This window comes from Tauraco erythrolophus, chromosome 1 (genome assembly GCF_009769465.1).
Source record: "Tauraco erythrolophus isolate bTauEry1 chromosome 1, bTauEry1.pri, whole genome shotgun sequence".
Lineage (NCBI taxonomy): Eukaryota > Metazoa > Chordata > Aves > Musophagiformes > Musophagidae > Tauraco > Tauraco erythrolophus.
In genome coordinates, this window is record NC_141465.1 from 75,067,590 (window position 1) to 75,088,699 (window position 21,110).

The following is a 21,110-nucleotide window of genomic DNA, read 5'->3' on the forward strand; positions in this document are numbered from 1 at the left end:
GTCTGTCAGATATTTTGCAGCAATTAAAAAGTACACTGTCTTTTTCTTAATTTTATAGCTCCGTAAATCTGTTTTCAGCATCAGAGCAAGAAACCTTCTGGAAAAAGAGACAGCAATCAATAAAATTCTAAGGTAAGAGTCAGCAGTGATTCGATATTGTTTTGACTGTCGTCTGATTTCTCATAACCTTTTTTTTCATGAATGTTACTTTATGTATAATATTTATTATAGTGTATCATTTTGTAGTACATTTATCACCTTCATTATCAAAGATAAATCGCTCTTTTCTCTGGGTATCTTACATGCCTGAACAGCAACAAGAGAGACATTGTTCTTCTTCAGTATGTATTTGAATTCTATGTCATGCAGAAAAATAATTTTTCAGCTTTCTTCGCATCTTCCTTCTAAATTAACCAAAAAATGTCTCTTCATAAGCGATGTTATTTTGCCTAAAGAATTCCAGCCTGGTTCTTGCATATATATGCACATAAACATTCACAGGGGTTGTACACTAGAATGCACAGACAACTGCTAATCATATTCCAAGTAGGAAATGTACAATGAACTGTGTCTTCTGTTGAAGGATTTCCTGAGTGTTTTAGTAATGATCATTCATTTTGGTACTCCATATCAAGTAAGTACTCAGCACCGTAAGTAAATAATGCACTCCTAAGTCTCCCAGACCCATATCTAATGTTACCAGATGGGTATCACCGTGCTGCAGCTTTTCATACCACTGTTGGTTTTACGTTAGAATGACTGTCATTGATATAAGGTGCATTAGCAATGCCAACAATATATAGGTCATTCTTTTTTTATATTTGCATTCTCACCAAAGCAGGTGTGTCTCCAGAATATTGTGAATGACTCGTCCCGGCTAAATAAGCAATGTAAACAGGAATAGCTGATCTGAGAAGTACAGCTGTAGGATTAGATCAAGTATGGCAGTGTTTTATAAGGAGCAGTGCGCTAGAAATTCAGTGTGATTTCTGACTTGTGAAGTTGCTTGAAAAGCACCTAATAATTACATGCCATTTGAGAAATATTACGGCTCTTTAGTTCTTTTTAATACTCTATAAGAATACAGCACAGGGAGAAATTAATGTGCAACTTTATCTGTCTTTAAATCTGTGGTAATGAAAACATGAACAATTACTAATTCAAATGAATGCTCTTTGTCAAAATATTACTGAGAAATTTAACTGCAAAACTATCGGTATTCTATTTTAACAAAACTTAGGGCTCTATTTGTGAGTATTTCTTTTGGTTGTACTTGATTTTACAGGCATTATTGTTATGGATAGATAAATACAAGTCTGTGCTAATCAAAAACCTTTAAAATACAGGTTTAGATACAGGCTTCATGGCAGTGGTTCAGAAAAACATTTGTAATTAAATTCTATGTTATATTACAGCTGTGAAATGTTATTGATTCCTCTAGGGTTACACAAATGTCAGTTTGTTTGGCATGTTTCTTATACAAAGAGAATATCCTACTCTTTTATATTTTAAAAAATTTCAAAAACCTGTGACATCTGTAGGGGCTACATTCTTTCTTACACAGAAGAAAAATATGAGAAGTCTTACGACTTGAAATTCAAAATTCTGGTTGATTCTTCCATCAGCACAGAACTGTCCCCTTTTCAGGAGAAGTCTGAAGCAGAATGGGAGGAGAATCCAACCGAACCATTATTTGGACTTCACTAAGTTCTCAGAGGTGCCAGAATAAAATCAGAATTCAGTCCTTCCAATTTCAATCTTGCTGATTTCCACTTGGTCCTTCAGAGCATGGTTTCTGCGAAAGTTTTGTATCTTGCAGGACTTCTCATCTATTCACCTCTGAATTCCTCTGAAGAAAAGTTTCAGAGGCAGAAGAAGAAAGTTTTCATTTACTGATCTATTACTTTATTTTAATTAATCTATTTAATCTAATAATTTTAACTACATTTACTATGCTTTCCCATCTACTTCCTGGGTTATCAGTGACGAACTTTTGCAGAACACAGAGAAAAAGAGGGAACGTCTGTCAAGTAAGCAAAATGTGGGATCACATGTCCTCTAGTGCTTTCTAGGGATGCTTGGAAGTCATTTACAAAGAGATGGTCTTAATCTGCTCCTGGGAAAAAGGAGCAAATAGACTATTGTTCCTTATTATTGCCTCAGAATTGTTAAACAAGCTGTGAACTGTGACCTCTGCAATACATCTGTTCCAGCATAAGAAAATTGTGTTCATGGTTTATCTGGTGGCCGTGCTGATGGAGAATATTGCCAGCGATGGGCCTGCTGATCCTGACCGCTGTCAGTGTTTCTGTGTTGATGCTAGTGTTGTCAGTGTTGATGATGGGAAGTTTTACAGAGAAGGAAGTCCTAAGAAAGGATAAAATTTACAACTGAAACTTTGGATTCAGTTCAAGGAACACAGGAAAACTCAAACTCACAAGACATGAGTGTAAAATGTAAATGCTGTAAATGTCCTTAATAAAAGTCACTGAGTCTCAGCTATTCAGAGTATCTGACAAAAGAAGAAATGGTATTTATGCTAAGAACAAGAAGACGTACCTCAGAATGTCCCTTCTGAAAAGATTCCTTCTTGCGTCTTTTTAATTTTTGTCTGCCTGAACTAAGGAGCATTTCTCTAAAGCAGTGCCTCTACACAGTAAAGCTGCCCATGGGCAACTTCACCTTAATCAAATTGCCATACTGAAAAGAGAATTTTAAGTCTCTTCTAGCTTATGTCCATGTTTTACCTTTCCCCCCCTACTTTTTAAACCTACTTTTTTTTTTATGTTTCAACATAACCAACCACATAGAAAGAATATCACACAGGTACCTTTATGTCTCCCTTATGCATCTTCCTCTATCTTAACCTTGGTTTTCCCTTTATATACTGAACTGTAGCTTGACATCTTCTTCCCCAAGAGGAGGAAGAAGGGCATAAATAGCCCTCAACCACCCAGAGGGACAGTTCATACATTCCATCCTAGGTGTCTCACCTGCTCATCTAATGTTACATTATGCAGCAAAATGGAGGTCTCAGATCTCTTAATTTTCCTCCAACTTTCTTACTCCACTCTGGGGGAACCGCCTATTTTCTGAAGATTCTTGCTTGGAAACCAGCCCTTACCTTTCCCCCTTGAGGTCTTGGTGCAATTAGTCCTGGGAACAGAGTCAAGGATGGAGCAACTGCTATGCTGGGTACTTTGACTCTGACCAGTGACTTGCCTCACCCCTACCAGTGTCAGAGCACAGAGAGGCTTAACTCTCCACATAAATCCTTTCTGAGGTGAGGACTTCACCCTTCCAAGGAAAATGAAACAAGACAAAAGTGAGTTACAGACAGGTAGAACAACTTTTTCAAAACACGATCACATTTAGTAGTGCCTCTGAATTACAAACAGCACCATTTCTTTCTGAAAATGATGATGTATTTCCCTCATCAGCAATAACTGCTGCTTCCAACAAATTTAATTTCTCCTCCATATCTTCATTATTTCCCGCTTTCCTCTCACCCTCTCTTGCCATGGGCACTGTTTTTTATTTTAAAAGCAAGTTCTGTGCCTGTGGTTTTTCTGACCCTCGTTTCTTGTGGGATCATTATCTGAGAATGGATGTCTAGTCCTTTATTAGTCCCACTGGGTTTCTGAAGCAGAGAGGGTGGAGAAGGTCTAGTCAAAATATTTTGTATCAACCAATACATTCTCTCCAGTACTGAAGATAAGTTGTACACAGCATAGAATGGTGGGACAACTGAGCAAATTAAAAGTAGACTCACATAGTCCAAAATATAACCAACGTATCAGTAGTGCAGAACATGATTCTGGTGTCTATCAAACTATGCTTCAGAGAATCACAGAATAGTTGAGGTTAGAAGGGACCTCTGAGGGTCATCTGGTCCAACCCCCTTGCTCAAGCAAGGCCACCTAGAGTGAGTTGCCTAGGACTATGGCCAGATGGCTCTTGAGTATCTCCAAGGATGGAGATTCTACAACCTCTCTGGGCCACCTGCACCACTCCTCTGTCACCCTCACATAAGGGTTTATGCCCTTATTTTATAAAATACAAAGAATAACTTCAAAGTTCTCTGGTCTGTTGATAAGAAAATCAAACTCACCACAATGACAAAAATTTGGTTTATTATAAAGTATATATTGTGACAGTTTGGGAAACTAACATTTTTTAAATGGGCAACTTTTTATTTGCTTTTCATTACAGCTGATGTCATAGTGAAACTGTAAACTGATGCTTGGGGTATATGTTATAGGATTTTCACTGTTTTTGTCAAGATTTGTCTGATGCTTTTACTGGACCTGAGGGAATAACATAGCTCATGCTTAAGTGGAACTTTCAGTTTCATAAACAACTAATTGAGTGAAGTGAATTTATCACGTCTGAAACTGAGACTGCCATGAGTCCGTCTTGGGAAAAAAAAAAAGAATCACTTGAATGAGGTATTCAGTTTTACTAATTTACTAATATACCAGAAGATAATGCAAACTGTGTTCATACAAGTATTCCTGCAAAATACAATCATTTTTTCTGAATATTAGAATGAGCAAGAAATTAGATTCTCTGTGCTTCTAGGAAAGTTATAAATTTAATCTCTGAATAAATTCTCTCTGGACACTAACACAGTGGTATAATACACCACCTCTCGTAAGAGAATGAGCAAACATTTTCATTAGTTTATCACAGGAACATGGATGTTTTGATTGGAAGGGATCTTTGATGACCATGTTGTCCTACTGCGCACTTGAAGTAGGACTGTTACTGACCCCGGATCAGATTAGCATTGCATCTTCCACCTGCTCTGGTTCCAGCACTGCAGTACCATACCCTTGAGAGAGGATTTTCCTGATATACCGTCTGAATCCTCCAAGCCACAGTTTCTGGTCATTGCTCACTGCTCTGTCATCTCGCAGTAACAAGAATTTAGCTTTATGTTTTAAACTCCTCTTTGTCAAAAGAAACAAGCCCAGCTCTCTCAAGACTCCCTGGAGATCATGTGTTGTAAGCCACTGACCTCTTGTACTTACTCCAGTCTTTCAGCATCCCTCTTGGAGTACCCAGAACTGTATCCCAGGTGCAGCCTCTCCATCTTGGAGTAGAGGAGGGATAATAACTTCCCTCGATCTGTTGGCGACACTCTGCCTTAATATAGTAAGCAATTTGCCTTACTGATGGCAGGAAAGCATTCATCCAGTTATCATCTGGGTAATTCCATCCTACTCAGACCCAGTGCACGGTGTAACTCCCAGATCCTTTTCCTCAAGCAGCCACTCCACAGCCTGCATGGATGCATGGAGCTATTCTGCAGCAAGTGTGGACTTTTACACATTTCCTTGTCCAACTTCCTGAAGCTTTTACTGAATCAGTCCTCAAGTTTATCAGAGTCCTTCTGGTTTAACGCTCTACCATTCAGTCTGTCAAACACTGCTTTTCACTTGTCCACGTATCCAGTCATTTCATCATAGAAGGCATACCTTTGGTGTCCTTTATTATGAACTTGCCTGCATTAAATAACTGATTTGTATCAGTCAGTTCTAAATGACTTACAACAAGTTTCTCTGTATATATTTTATTTTCTCTCTTAAGAGTATGATTTCTTTCTTCATAACTGTGAGGCTTTGATACCATCCATTTATCAGAAAAAATGTTCCAGGTCAGCTCAGTTTATGATCTGCTGGACTTTGATACCATGCATCAGAACAAATATTCTGGTTAAGCTCAGATGATGATTGTTGGCATCAGGAGCAAAATCCAGACTTCGTTACCACCTTCTTAAATCTCCACAAGCGTATGACATCATTGGATTTCACCTGCCTCCTTCGAAGACAAACAGAAAGAAACACTGAAATGCACATTTCCATTGGTAAGAAGTTACTCTGGTTTATGGGTTTTGTGCCAAGTGACCACCATGTTGTAAATCACTGTAAAATCTACATGTTGTGAAGTACTGCTAGTGGGCTGTGAAGTCCCCAACGCTGCAGGTATAGAAAGAAAGTTAGACAATTATCAGCCCAGAATAGTGCAGATATCATTGATCCTACTTTGAAAGAGGTGATAGACTAGATGGCTCTTTGAGATTCCTTCTTTTTCATTGATTCTACCAGTTTTTCTGTAATCCAAGGAAAATAACTATGCAAACACCTGCTAGAGGAAAAGCAGAAACAGCAAAGTAAGAATGACAATGAGAATACAAAACAGCTAAAGGAAAGAAAGCCTGTTACCGTAGTTCAACAGACTGAGCAGACACTAAAGAAAATAAGTGGCTATTTTTTTTTTCCTTAGAGACATATGAAAGGAAAAAAGAAAAACCACGAATTATCCAAGTTGCATTAATAATTCATTTTGTTTTACCAGCCAAATTCAGATTTCTTTAAAAAATAGTATATTTTTTCCAAAGAAGAGTAGTGTAGCTGTGATGAAAATGTGCATTTTGCTTGCTATTCAAACAGTGCCTCATTGAATTAAATTTATAAAATGAAAGAGAAAAGCACTAGAACACCTATCAGGTGGATTCACCATGAATCTTAGGTTGTCACATTTAACCGTATTTTCCAAATTAGAGGGAAATATAATGAGAGCATAGAAAGATTTAGTAAGGATAGGGAGTCATAGTGAAAACTGTGCTGAATGATGTTGATAATTGAGTGTCTTACTGAAGAATACCACACTGCTAAGACTTCACTGTGAGCACGCTTCAGGGAGAACAAGAACAAAAGTACACAATAATATATGCAGCTACTACAGAACACATAAATATTCACTAATTAAAATAATACAGAAAAAATAACAAATCGGTGTTACACTGGGATGCAAGAAGACGAGTCAACAATTGTTGTGTAAAGGACACCTCCCTAAAAAGTCCAAGAGTGAGCCATATGCGTACTGTCTGCAAGAGACCTCACAATATTCATTAAAGGTATAGTATTTTGAAGTATTGATCAAAGCATTTAACATTTTGCATTACCTCAAAGAGTGTTACTTGAACACACTGTTCACAACTTATTTTCCAGGGGTTCCAAAGAATGAGAGAGTTTAAAGGACTTAAAAAGTTTGAACCTCATAATTGCAGGTAATACAAACTATGTAATATTCCAGTATACATTGTTCTGTATGATCTTAACCTGAAGCCTGGCTTTCTGGTAACCTACCAAATCACATTTTCTTTTTCAGAATGTTTTATTCCATTTGTGCTTTTCAAGAAAAATTTAGAGCATGTAGTTTGCAGCTACTGAATTGTGTTCAGAGTTCTACAAGTACAAAGTCCAGAAGCTTGACATACTTCTTATCTCTTCTCCTTTGTTTCTTAACTTCCTCTTTTATCCATAAGTGAACATGAACCTATCTAATATTTCATAGAAGTGGTATAGGAAGATGGGAAGGACAATTTTAGCTAAAAAAAAAAGGGCATTTTTTCTGCATTGTTATAGAAAGATCAAAAGATTCTGACCAGCTACGGTTACATGATTGTGTATCAAGTTAAGAAAACATTTATTTTGAACTCTAATTTGCAAACCACTGAATTTTTAAAAAACACTGTGACACAGTGATTGTCCCACGTATAGGATTCACCCCCAGACTACCAGATGTGCTTGTGAGCTGTGTTGAAACTGTCATCGAGTTGATAGAGGTCTAGTCAATACAGGCAGTGGAGCCCAGTGAGATCTTTGGCTGACTGCTTTGTCTTCAGATGCCAGCTTTATGATTACTTGAATATCTTCCAGGCATCGTTAATTAAATTAATTGAGCAAGTTTTCAATGAATTTGCCCACATATGGACATCTAGTAATGTATGATATGCCAGAGGATGTCCAAGACATCGTCTTGAGGATGGCAGGTAAGACAGAAAATTGTAGGAGACCCATACTGTGTTGGAGCAGCAGCTGGAAACTGGCAAAATACTCTAAGGCAATGCAGGTGGCGCTTAGCCACCTCTGTACAACCAATTAAATGGAGCCCTGCATCTCCACTCATTATGAGGGAAGCCTGGACAGATGGCTCACATGCAGGCACTAAGACTAAGCACAAAAGTGCAGGTGTCTACAATAAGAAGTCAAATCCTATTGTAGGTTTTAAAATAGACAACTTTGCAATTCTGAAAACTTCATGGCACCTGCCTTTTTTGTCAAAAGTCCCCAAAGATCTGCAACGCTAGGTGCCTAAACAGCTGAAAAATATCTGGTTCCCGAGTTGAAAGGCAAACAAAGCGTGGCTTTAACTAAGAGTTAATACAAGGAAGGTTAAGGCACTAATTCCCATCAAGTGGAGGGTGCTGGGAGAGAGACTGTCAAAAGTAGCCACAGTCTTTACGGCACAGCATTTTTGACTCTGAAAATACAAAAGTTTCTTTGCAGTTACTTGATAACAATTTCTGATCTCTGTGCTATACAAGTGGCATTTCATTATTTCTCTGTTGATTTCAGTAGGAGCTGCAGGGCTTCCAGAGTTATTGAAAATGAGGCAATGGATATAAATTCTAAATATGGATTTAGGAATCTTATTTAGACAGAGATCATAGGCTATCCTGACAATCTTTCTATAGGTGCCACCCTTTATGCATGCCCATTTTGTGTAGTATATGGTTGAGTTTATTTTATTATACCATTAAGAATCAAATAAACCATCTCATTCATTGGTCAGGTAAAGAATTTATTGTTTGCGCAGTTAATGTTCTCTTTTATTATAGACACTAAGAGTTTACATAACTGGGTATTCCAGTAACCTGTGTTCAAGGCCATGAAAAGTATATGTGCAAGTCACTTTTTGATGCCAAGAAAATAGCTTCTAACTGTTAAAAGCAGAGCACAATAATTCATATTTACAGGAAAAAAGCTAAGTTACCCTCTTTGTCACAGCAAGAAGCCTCTATACAGAGGTCAGAACCCAGAATTTCCTACTGTCTCTACTGGGAAAAACTGGATTGTCATTTTAGTGGAGTTAGGTAGGATCTATTCCAAGGAAATAATATTTATCTGTTTCGTTGTGTTTTTTGTCAAGAAAATTGGACAGGTATTCAAATGATATATCTGTTGTCTTCTGACAGTGTTATGTAGTCTCATCCTCCGTAATATAATGCTTAAAATCCATTGATATTAAAATGTTCATGATTTGACTAACATAAGCTGTTTTATAAGATACACAGTAGTTTTCTTAAATGTCATGATGCTTCAGTTCAGTATAGTGTAACCTAACGCAATAATGAATGTAGAACAATGTATTTTTCTAGCATGCTAATATGATTGACAGTGATGACACTGACAAGCATTCCAAGCCTCTCATTTTTGTTCCAGATCTCACTTTGGATCCCTACTCCAATCATTTATGTGTTGAAACCCAGAAGAAGAAATAGTGAAGAAGAGTGAAAAACAAAGTCATAGTGAGGAAGGAATGTGCCTGGGACACCTTTTGCCATCAAGCATGATCATCCCGCGCTGTCAAGGATAGCATTTATCCAAGCCTTACAGTAGACTGGCAAATAGAGTGATTACTCCAATAGCATGTAGTTTTTTTCATGTTTTCAAAAAAAGTGGAGATTCAGTTCATTAAAAAGTATGAAATGTTACCAGCTGGATCTTGTATGAGTTTCTCCGAATGATCGCATAGCACAGAGTGAGCAATAAGATGTGCACTGTGTCAATTTAAAATTGCAGCATTCCTGGAAAGCTAAAATATTTTTCCAAAGTTGAAATTCCATTTCTCAGCCATCAGCAGAGTTATGTGAGCTCTTTTAGTGGAAACTTCTCTTATTATTAAGCAAATAGATGCGTGCTCTGTTTAGCTGTAGCACACTTACTATCCAACAAATACTAATTTCCGCTGAAGTACTGTCAAATGTGTTTGCCAAAATCCAGCAAAAGCAAAATGAAAGAAATGAGTAAACAAGTGCAAAAAAACCCACATAACAAAATGCTGCAAATTCAGTACATTTCCAGAGAGCAGACATTTTATATTGCAGGATATCAGCAACATGCAGCTTTTCATTTCAAACCATGTATGGTCCCAGTAACGTAGAAGAACACTCACAGATATGCTGTAAGTTTTGAGTATGTACATAAATATTTTGCCATGTATAGCCCTGAAAGAGAGCCACCCAAAAATGACAGCTGTACTTGTACTGTTCCCCTCTTTATTGCTGAGAAGCCGGTTTTACTGATGATTAGTGCATTCATTGACCCTTTTCACACTCAGTGAAGTCTTGAGGGACCATAAATTCTACAGCAAACTGAAAAAAACTCAAAGATGGGCCTTGCTAAGGCATGGAGAAATGTTCATCAGACGAGCAGTTATGTTACAGAGTGGGGACCATTGCTTTGGAAATACGTTTTCAGAGAAAGTCCACTTTTGTTTTACTATTATTGTCTGTTAAACTGTGCACTTGCTTCCCAGAAAGCCACGCTGACTTGTCTGAATGCGCTACCTCAGAAATTATCGTTTATACTGAAACCTCTGTGTCATCATCATTCTATTTCTTTGTAGGGCCTGCACTAGACAACGCATGCTGAGTGGATCTTTTGAGGGGCAGCCTGCAAAGGAAAGGTCAATACTTAGTGTCCAGCATCACATACGACAAGAACGCAGGTAAACATGGGCAGAAAGGATGGTGTAAAAATATTCTTAAAATAAAAGTGGTGAAAAGAATTAAGTTTGAGCAATACATAATGTGTGAAAAACTGAAATGACTTGTACAAAGAACTGAATTCTTCATTGTAACCATAATGAAATTCATTTTACTGTATAAATGGAAAAAAAGCCTTTTAATTTCAAATGTCATTTCCTTCACCAATGACAAAGCTATCAATTTAAAGATCAGAAGGAAAGAAATTGGCTTATGTTAGAGCAGATTGAAAACAACTGAAGAACATACAAGCTTCTGATGTTAGCGAGAGAAAAATGATAAGAATTTGAGATAGTAGGTGACTGGAGAGCAGTACTTTATAATGGCCATCCTATAAAGGTCAAAATTTCATCTGGAGATGTATCGTTAAATTGATTATGATTGTTTCAGGTCACTGAGACATGGTTCCAACAGCCAGCGAATCAGCAGAGGAAAATCTCTTGAAACATTGACTCAAGATGTAAGTCCTCATAAAAACGTTTGTTTCAATTTGAGAATACAAGAAATAAGAATATGTACTATGTAAAAAATGCTTGTGTAAGGCTAATGTCGATCTATGATCTTGTTTGCAATTTGTCTTTTGAAATCTTGAAGGAAATCGTAAAACAAATACTGTAATTGCTTTAGAATTATCCTCAAAATAATTGACACAGTTATTTCACTGATAAGACCTCCTGGTTTTGCAACACTCGCTGAGATAGATTCACTGAAGCTGTAGACACTACATTAGGAACTCAACAATTGCTACCCAGGACACCTTAAAAAGCCTTACTCTGGAATTGCACAAATCACTCAGACTGGCAAAACAGCACTTCGACATTTCCAAAGGAGGTTTAACAATACTTTTCAAACATGAGAACTGTCAGACAAAAGGACAAAGACTAAAAGGGAGAATAGTAATCATGTATTTCATGTATTTCATAATGATATTTTGTGGATCTCTGTGACTATGAAAATTGAAGGGGCGATACTAGTCTCTCCATTTCCAAACTACGGTAGTCATTTTCTAGATGTGCTTCTTACTTAGAAACAACTGCATAAGAAGTAATTAATGAATTACCCTGCATGATAGTAGAAAGAAACTGTAGGTTACGAATCTTTTAATGCAAATGTGGCTTTCCTTGTGTCCATTAATAAGGGTAACATCCAGTATTACTGCTCCGGGAGTGCTCCAAAGACTCTGTTAACTCGTAATAGTGATACTGATTGTACCTTCCACTGGATGAGCTCAGGCAACTGTCCTCCCTCCCTCTCCCTCTCCCCTCTCCCTGAGCTCTGCAGTCGCTAACTGTCTGTTCTGCACAACTCACTGCCTGGCAGCACATACAGCAAACTTGGGAAGCTGAAAGTGTCTAAAGCCTTTTCTTTCCCACCCTTTGTCCTTAGTAACTTTTATGGTTTTCATTCCAGTTTAGAGAGATTGACTGAGCTTACAGGACCTCTGCTTTTAAAGTTAAAAGTTGCATTGGATGGGACTTCACACATGAAATTAAAACTAAAATTAACCTTGATGAAAATAAGCAGCCTTGTGCTGCAGATAGAAAATACTGTATAAGATACTTGACTGAGTTGATGTGCAGTGCATTTGGAAAGATTTTTCATTTGAATCTTCCTATGTAAAATATCTTATCTTGTGTTCATCTGAAACATTAAAAAACAACAACCCTCAGACCTCATTTAAAAGGAATCGTTTTGCTTCTAGCACTCCAACACAGTGAGATACAGAAATGCACAGAGAGAAGACAGTGAAATAAAGATGATCCAAGAAAAAAAAGAACAAGCTGAAATGAAAAGGTATTTAAAAATCAAAAGTCTGAGTACACACTTTTCTGTATTGAGTATACTCTGTATAAAGTAAAAAGTATGAGTCATTATGAAAAAAGAACAAAGTATAAGGAATATTTTTTCCAGGTATGATGCATAAATTATAGAATAGTTTGGGTTGGAAGGGACCTTAAAGATCATCTGGTTCCAAACCCCCTGCCACAGGCAGGGACACTGTCCATTAAATCAGGTTGCTCACAACCTGGCCTTGAACACTTCCAGGGATGGGGCATCCACAGCTTCTCTGGGCAACCTGTTCCAGTGCTTCACCACTCTCAGAGAGAAGAATCTCATCCTTAAAGCTAATCTAAATCTACCCTCTTTTGCTTTAAATCCATTACCACTTGTCCTATCAGTACCCATTCTTGTAGAATGTCCCTCTCCCACCTCCTTGTAGGCCCCTCCTTTTTAGTGCTGGAAGGCTGCTAGAAGGTCTCCCCAGAGCCTTCTCTTCTCCAGGCTGAACAGCCCCAACTCTCTCAGCCTGTCTTCGTAAAAGAGGTGCTCTAGCCCTTGAATCATCTTTGTGGCACACCTCGGGACCCACTCCAACACCTCCATGTCCTTTTTATGTTGGGGACCCCAGAACTGAAAGCAGTACTGCAGGTGGGGTCTCACAAGAGCAGAGTAGAGGGGCAGAATCACCTCCCTCAACGTGCTGGCCACACTTCTTTTGATGCAGCCCAGGATACGGTTGGCTTTCTGGGCTGCCAGCGCACATTGCCAGCTCATGTTGAGCTTCTCATCAACCAACACTCCCAAGTCCTTCTCCTCCGTGCTGCTCTCAATCCATTCTCTGCCCAGCCTGTACTTGTGCTTGGGATTGCCCCGACCCATGTGCAGGACCTTGCACCTGGCCTTGTTGAGCTTCATGCAGATTGCATGGGCCCACCTCTCAAGACTGTCAAGGTCCCTCTGAATGGCATCCCTTCCCTCCAACACGTCAGCTGCTCCACATAGCTTGGTGTCATCAGCAAACTTGCTGAGAGTGCACTCAATCCCACTGTTCATGCCGTCGATAAAGATGTTAAACAGCACTGAACCAAATACCAACCCTTGAGGAACACCGCTCATCACTGGTCTCCACTGGAACATCGAGCCATTGACTGCAGCTCTTTGAGTGCAGCCGTCCAGCCAATTCCTTATCCACCAAGTTCTCCATCTGTCAAATCCATGTCTCTCCAATGTAGAGACAAGGTTGTCGGGTGGGACAGTGCCAAATGCTTTGTACAAGTCCAGGTAGATGACATCAGTTGCTCTTCCTTTATCCACTAATGCTGCAACCCCATCATAGAAGGCCACCAAATCTGTCAGGCACCATTTGCTCCTAGTGAAGCCATGTTGGCTGTCACCAATCACCCCCTTATTTTCCATGTGCCTTAGCACAGTCGCCAAGAGGATCTGCTGCATGATCTTGCCAGGCACAGAGGTGAGACTAACTGGCCTGTAGTTCCCCAGGTCTTCCTTTTTTCCCTTTTTAAATAAGGGAGTTATGTATCCCATTTCCAGTCAGTGAGAACTTCACCGGACTGCCACAACTTCTCAAATATGATGGATAATGGCTTAGCAACTTCATCTGCCAGTTCCCTCAGGACCTGTGGATGCATCTCATAGGTCCCATGGACTTGTGTACCTTCAGGTTCCTTAGATGGTCTCGAACCTGACCTTCTCCTACAGTGGATGGTTCTTCATTCTCTCAGTCCCTGCCTTTGCCTTCTGTGACTTGGGCTGTGCAGCTGGAGCTATTGCCAGTGAAGACTGAGGCAAAGAAGTCATTGAGTACCTCAGCCTTCTCCATATCCTGGATAGCCAGGTCTCCCGTTTCTTTCTAGAGAGGGCCCACCTTTTCCCTAGTCCTTTTATCACTGACATACCTATAGAAGCTTTTCTTGTGGCCCTTGATGTTCCTGGCCAGATTTAATTCTATCAGGGCTTTTGCTTTTCTAACCTGATCCCTGGTTGCTCAGACAATTTCTCTGTATTCCTCCCAGAGTACTTGTCTTTGCTTCCACCCTCTGTAGACTTCCTTTTTGTGTTTGAGTTTGTCCAGGAGCTCCTTGTTCATCCATGTAGGCCTCCTGGCATTTCTGCTCAACTTCCTCTTTGCTGGGATACACCACCCCTGACCTTGGAGAAGGTGATCCTTAGGTGTTATCCAGCTTTCTTGGGCCTCTCTTCCCTCCAGGGCTTCATCTCATCGTAGTCTACGAAGCAGATCCCTGAAGAGGCCAAAGTCTGCTCTCCTGAACTCCAGGGCAGTGAGCTTGCTATGTGCTCTTCTTGCTGCCCTAAGGATCTTGAACTCAACCATTTCGTGGTCACTGCAGCTAAGGTTGCCTTTGAGCTTCACATTCCCCACCAGCCCCTCCTTGTTGTTGAGAACAAGGTCCAGCATAGCACCTCTCCTCGTTGGTTCCTCTATCACCTGGAGAAGGAAGTTATCATCCACGCATTCCAGGAAGCTCCTGGATTGCTTCTGCTCTGCTATGTTGTTCCTCCAACAGATGTTGGAGTGGTTGCAGTCCTCCATGAGGACCAGGGCTTGTGAATGTGAGGCTACTTCTATCTGTCTATAAAGGGCCTCATCCACTCAGTCCTTCTGGTCAGGATGTGCAAAGACCCTTTTCCCCTCTTTGCGAAAGATGAATCCAATCTGGCACCTGAAAGCCTGGTGCCGTGTAGGCTATTCCGTTATCGAAAAACCCAAAATTGTGGTGACACCACACGGAGCCATGGGCCTGTCAGTAGACTGGGTGTGTCCGTTTCTTCCAATGTCGCTTCCCACAACTAGTTGAAGAAGAGAGCAAAAAATAACCTGTGCTCCAGATTCTCTTACCAACTGTCCCAGGGCCCTGAAGTATCTTTTGATCACCCTTGACTTCATTGCCGCCACATTAAATGTATATCACTTAATAATTTATGTTCTGTCTTTCAAAAGGAAAGTCCAAGAGGAGGAGCTGCGAGAGAATCATCCATATTTTGATAAACCACTTTTCATAGTTGGTCGTGAGCACAGATTCAGGAATTTCTGCCGAGTGGTGGTACGAGCTCGCTTTAACGCGTAAGTTTATTCCGTGTCAACAATTGGTTCAGACAAGTTTTTACCTTCATGTCCTCAGAAATCTAAGTCTAACTTCTATTTTGAAAGGGAAACTGCGTATAATGTGGTCACCACGCGAACTGGCAGTCAGTTGCCTATGGTATAGTCTTGCTGTTGGAGGAAAGGAAGCAGTAAAGTGCTGCATGAGGGCAGATGTGTTTGAGCGGTCTGTGACGCTGAGAAGGGATAAGACTGTGGGGAAACTACAGACGTGAGCTGAGAGGAGGGGGTAGTGCTTTGTACCCTCATTTTTAGACCTTGGGGAATCAGCTTGCAATGGCCTGCCTATTCCCTATTCTGGGGTGGGAAGTTTTTGTACACCAGCAGTTATTCAAAGAATAGGAAAAGATGAAGAGAAATGAGTCCCACCTATGCTCATCTGAAGACTCTTTAGCCCATAATTAGAAACGCAGAATGGGATGGGAGGTGTTCAGCAGTAGGAGATGAAAGCACAGAAGCTGAGACCAAGTGAAAACCAGGAAGACTCAGTAACTGTAAACTGTAGGTGTATGGAAGCGTGGCAGATACAGATTGATGTACAAGCAGCTTGATATAAAATCATCTCATAGCACTTATTTTAAACCTCTGTCAATGGCTGGCACCCTAATTTTAGAGGGTTAATGCATGTCCCCTTGCAAACAGGCAGCATAAGACAGCAGATAGCTCAAGGCTGTGAGCTTGGCGCTTGGAAGACCAGGTTTGAGCACCTGTTTTGCTGTCAATTTTCGTTGTTCCCTTCAACAAATTACTTCAAGGATAGAACAACAGGAAGGTTAGATACCCAGTTTTACCGTACCTATATTTAAGTGTTCTGTCACATATGTAGAAGGACATCCTTGAGTTAGTTGCCTACTTTTCTATGCAACTGCTAACTTGATTGTCGCTCACTGGTCCATGAAGCAGTTGCAAATTAAAACAGCAAAACAAAACATAAACATGAGTTCCCGTCCAGTTGTCAAATGCATGTCAGTGCCCGTTAGCATCGTAGAGTGCCCAGGGGTAACAGGATATTTATACTACAAACAGTTTAATTAAAATGTTTGCAATTATGAGAAGAAACTGATTTTGTTAAACAGTCATTTTTTAATTTATTTTAAACCTACCTACTTTATTCATGATCCCATCCAGCTTGCAAAGTAAAATATTCTAGAGATTTTTTTCAAACTGATAAGACAGATATTTTCTTCTAGTAAAAGAACGTGGAGAAATGCCACTATATACAATGTGGGGAAGAGGCATGAGCCTAAGATGCACGAGTCAGTGGGTTCAGTGGGAAGGCACTAAAACCGGTGTATTCTGTATACTGACTGGTGTAAGTGGGTGAGCCTGGCCTGTGGAAGATGCCTCTTGTTGTCCTTGTGTGCATCTTGCGTTCTTGTAATTCATAACCATGAGATCTCTTCTGGTGGTAATGCCTCAAGTCAGGTCAGTCCATTTTTCACTTTAAGCTCAGCGAGGAAGCGATGGCAATTTCACATGGCTAGAGCCTTCACGTGGGATATAGGATACCTCAGTACAGATCCTGTGATGCATGATTTGCCACAAGGATTTGAAAGATAAGTAGAAAGTGCCCCAACCACTGGGGCAGGGGAGGCTTCTTGGATAGGATTCTTGTAGCTTCTCCTGCTGAAGCCAATCTGTGTTGCATAAAAAGGCTAAATAATTGCTGGAGCAAGAACTTAACTTGTGTCACCTAGATATGTGCTTATGACTTATAGAGTGGTTCTCACTCTCTCTGGCTGCCTACGGGGTGTTTGGATATGGTAGATGAAACCGACAATTTCATCATAGGAAAATTCTGATATGGAGAAACTAGAAATATTCCTCAGAAAATGACTGAAGAAGTAATAAAACAAATAGGGCTTGGAGAAGGATTTTTTTTGTGTGTCAACTGAGGATATGGTCCAAGAGGTTTTGAAGTAAAAGGAAAGAACTCCTGAAGAAGCATTTGGAACATAAAATTCAGTAGCAGGTTATCCCTCACCCCGTCCCCAGGCAAAATACAAAATTAAGTCTTTGCTTACGAAAGTAAGACCTAAAAAACCAGGAGTTTAAAGAATTGTTAGAGGAATTACAGATAGGCCATGAATTAAAGTGATACTAGCTGTGTTGACAAAATGACTAAAATTAAATGAAACTTACACAGACATTTAAAATGAAGCCAAAGTTAAAATGTAGCCTTGATTTTGGATATAAATTACTTTGAGGTGATGGATGCATGGTATAATTATAATGCTAACTAAAATAAAATGTAAATGACTGTATCTTTTCTTCTTTTTATAGTTCTAAAACAGATCCTGTTACTGGAGCTGTGAAAAATACCAAATACCATCAGCTTTAGTAAGCACTGCAAAAGTAATTTTACTTGGTCACATAAGCCTGCAGTATAAGGGAGTGAGCACACACATGCATGTATGTGTGTATGTGTGCATGCACGTGTGTTGTTTTTTTTTTTTCACGAAAAAAGGTTTTTCTTTCCATGGAGTTGTTTGGGGAGGAGGATGAGTAGGAAGAGCATTTTTTTTATCAGACTTGTCTTCTTCACTTGCATGTCACTTCCCTGGTTTTACTATGCATTTCTGAAATCTTTGACACTCCTCTGCTTAATTTATTTTTCATAGGAAAGCACTTAACTGTGGTGTAGACACAATACAAGTGACACAGAGCTCTTGGCATTTCTGTAATGGTTATCCTTATGTATTGTTCACAGTGACTTGTTGGGTTTGGTTACTTACCTGGACTGGGTCATGATCATTGTTACTATATGCTCCTGCATTTCCATGATGTTCGAATCCCCCTTTAGAAGAGTTATGCATGCTCCAACACTCCAGGTACTGTCACTGAATCATTTTACATTTAATGAAGCACAGCCACCTTGTTTTTCTCCACTGCCTATTCCTAAATTATGACTGTTCTCTGCTTTGATTTTCAGATTGCTGAATATGTTTTTGTAATATTCATGAGCATAGAGCTTAATCTGAAGATTATGGCAGATGGCTTGTTTTTTACACCAACAGCTGTCATTAGAGACTTTGGAGGAGTTATGGACATATTTATTTATCTTGTAAGTTTTTATATTTCTGGTAGGTTTCTGTAGCATTCTTAACTTTGATCTCTTTGGATATATAAATGTTTTGTAATGTTAAGAAGTATGGCTCTGCACCCTGGTGCAAATGCAGTAGTGTAACTTGTGTACAAACACTGCTGTTTTCATGTGCAGTCCTATCAGTAATGTGTACAAATGTTTGTTTGGACATCTAAAAATACACTGATGTGATAAGCATCTGGAAATTTAGTGTACAGCCATTGTATGGGCCCTTTTAGTTGTTTATTTGTTCATATGTTTTAAGTATCAGACCTGATTTCATTCCAAAGTAAACTCAAGATCTCTGACCTTGCTTCAGCATTTTTATGCAGGAGAATCTTTATCTATTTCTTAGTCATTCTTTGCTTCTTCCCCTCTCAAAAGTTCTCCTGCTTTATAGAAGGTGTTTCAAAAGCCTCTGCTGTTTGACAGAAGAGCACATCGTTGTTGCTGTTGTTGCTGGAGCACAAAGAAAGCAAAGCAACATCTTTCTTTATTCCATACCTGTCAGTACTGTTTCTCAGGAAAAAAAATATGCTACTATTTTCTGGTCCCCCAGAAGTTTCTTGCATTCCATTCAAATACAAGAGAAGGGGGTCCATTTCCTCTTCACTTATGGCAGTAAGCACCACAAAATGTGTCAAAACAAGTGCTCAGTGTAATACAGTATGAAATATTTTCTAACTAAAGAAATTACTAAGCAAAATGGCTTTGATGGATTTAGATTAAATCTTTCAGAGACTAATCCACCAGACAGATGTGCTGCATAAAATTTGTCATGATTAATTCGTATCAAAGGTTCCATTGTTAGCATAAATAAAAATATGCATACTTATACAAAACTCCTACTGTAGTATGCATAATCTGTATGTGCATTAGTTTCTTGAAATCCCTCTGAATCCCTCTGGTTGTCTGAAGGAAAATTTAGGTGGTGTAGCCTGGATATTCCAAATGTGCCTGTGGTGGTCTTAAAAGAGTGTGAAAGAAAGTCAGAAGCACTGGCAAATCTTTTTGGTTTGGTGGGGCAGCTGTCTTTTACCACTGTTGTTTTTAACAAATGGTATTATGTTTTCAGTCATATTGGTGATGTCAGCTTGATCCTCCATTTTTTGTGCACTTACCTCTTTGTAACACTCTCACCTGTCTCCCTATAATAACATTGACTTTATATAAGTATTTTTTTAAAAATACTTATATGTATATTCAAAAATACCTTTTTTAAAAAATAAGAAATAATTAATAGACTTTATAATCAATAACCATCTTTCAGACGTCGTTCAGGCTACACGACACAGCTGTGCTGTTTTCAAACACTTTTGAATGCATAATACTGTTGTGATAAAATCACACCGTTACAAAACTACTTATGCTGGTAACAAAGTGGTAGGAAAAACTGGCGAGGAAACTGTTAAGAGGCTTTGCAGGCGCGAATATCTCAGTTTCAGGATAGAATCTCTGTTTGAAATGAGAAGAGAGAAGAGAGATGCCGCTGCCTGCTCCAAGAATGTCGTTCATGTTCCTGCTCTGAATCAGCCAATTCGATTTCTTCTTTTGAAACTGTTCCATCTGCTGAAAATAATAAAATAGATTTTGAGTCAAAGGGGAAGACAGAGACTGAAGCTGATGCCCATTAGTTGGGACAATCAGCCAGGGCACTGGAGATCCAAGTCCTTTTTCTAAATTAGGTTTGTTTTGCCTTAACCTTCCCTTTAATTTTAAGGAAGAGAAGTGTTCCTTGATCTTCCACGCTGTGTCTATGTCAAGTAAGACATTGTAAGCGTAATCCTTCTTTGCCTTTTCCTGCCCTGTCTCCTCAAGGTGAGTTTGATATTCCTGTGCTGGATGCCACAGAACGTGCCTGCCAAATCCGGAGCTCAGCTCTTAATGGTACTCCGCTGCCTCCGACCTCTTCGAATTTTCAAACTGGTCCCTCAGATGAGAAAAGTGGTGCGAGAGCTATTCAGTGGCTTTAAGGAAATCTTTTTGGTATGTGCCTGTTATTTCATTCTTCTTGTTAAAAAGAAGATATGGAGGAGTAATAAGATACCATTTTGCTATAATGTTTATGTTTTCCAATCTTTTCTCCATTGTTGTCTGCTTACTTTTCCTTGCAGCTTCCACTGCAGATGACCAAAGAACAAGTTAAAATTTAGGAATATAAGTAACTCCTTTACGTTTATACTGAATAAAGCTGCTGTAATAATTCTTTTATAAATTATGTTATTCCTTCAGTATATATTTGGCCATAATTACACAGGCAGACTACTGAAATAAGATCTACCCCTTATTCACAGTTCTAGTTGGGAAAGGAAGATGAGAAGTAGGGTATGGTAGCTCTGCAAGAACTAAAGTAAACCTGGATTCTGAGCTGAAGGTCTCTACCTCCAAGTTTTTTGTGAGGCAACTAGAGACAATGCAATTGTTCATCACAGATCTGGATCTCATTGTTATGTCATTGTTGTTGTTATTATGATCATGATTAT

The 21,110-nt window shown here is 39.2% G+C and overlaps 1 protein-coding gene across 2 annotated transcripts in view; it reads left to right on the forward strand.

Moving 5' to 3' along the window:
- The window catches only part of NALCN (sodium leak channel, non-selective), a 253,954-nt gene that overhangs the window by 204,405 nt on the left and 28,439 nt on the right, over nt 1-21,110 (forward strand). For both annotated transcript variants that reach the window (XM_086611009.1, XM_086611015.1), the window contains 9 exons: nt 59-132; nt 10,480-10,581; nt 11,009-11,078; nt 12,321-12,412; nt 15,381-15,503; nt 17,826-17,882; nt 18,253-18,373; nt 18,475-18,606; nt 20,446-20,613. In XM_086611009.1, the coding sequence (XP_086467135.1) occupies nt 59-132; nt 10,480-10,581; nt 11,009-11,078; nt 12,321-12,412; nt 15,381-15,503; nt 17,826-17,882; nt 18,253-18,373; nt 18,475-18,606; nt 20,446-20,613 (939 nt within the window). The remainder of the gene's footprint in view (nt 1-58; nt 133-10,479; nt 10,582-11,008; nt 11,079-12,320; nt 12,413-15,380; nt 15,504-17,825; nt 17,883-18,252; nt 18,374-18,474; nt 18,607-20,445; nt 20,614-21,110) is intronic.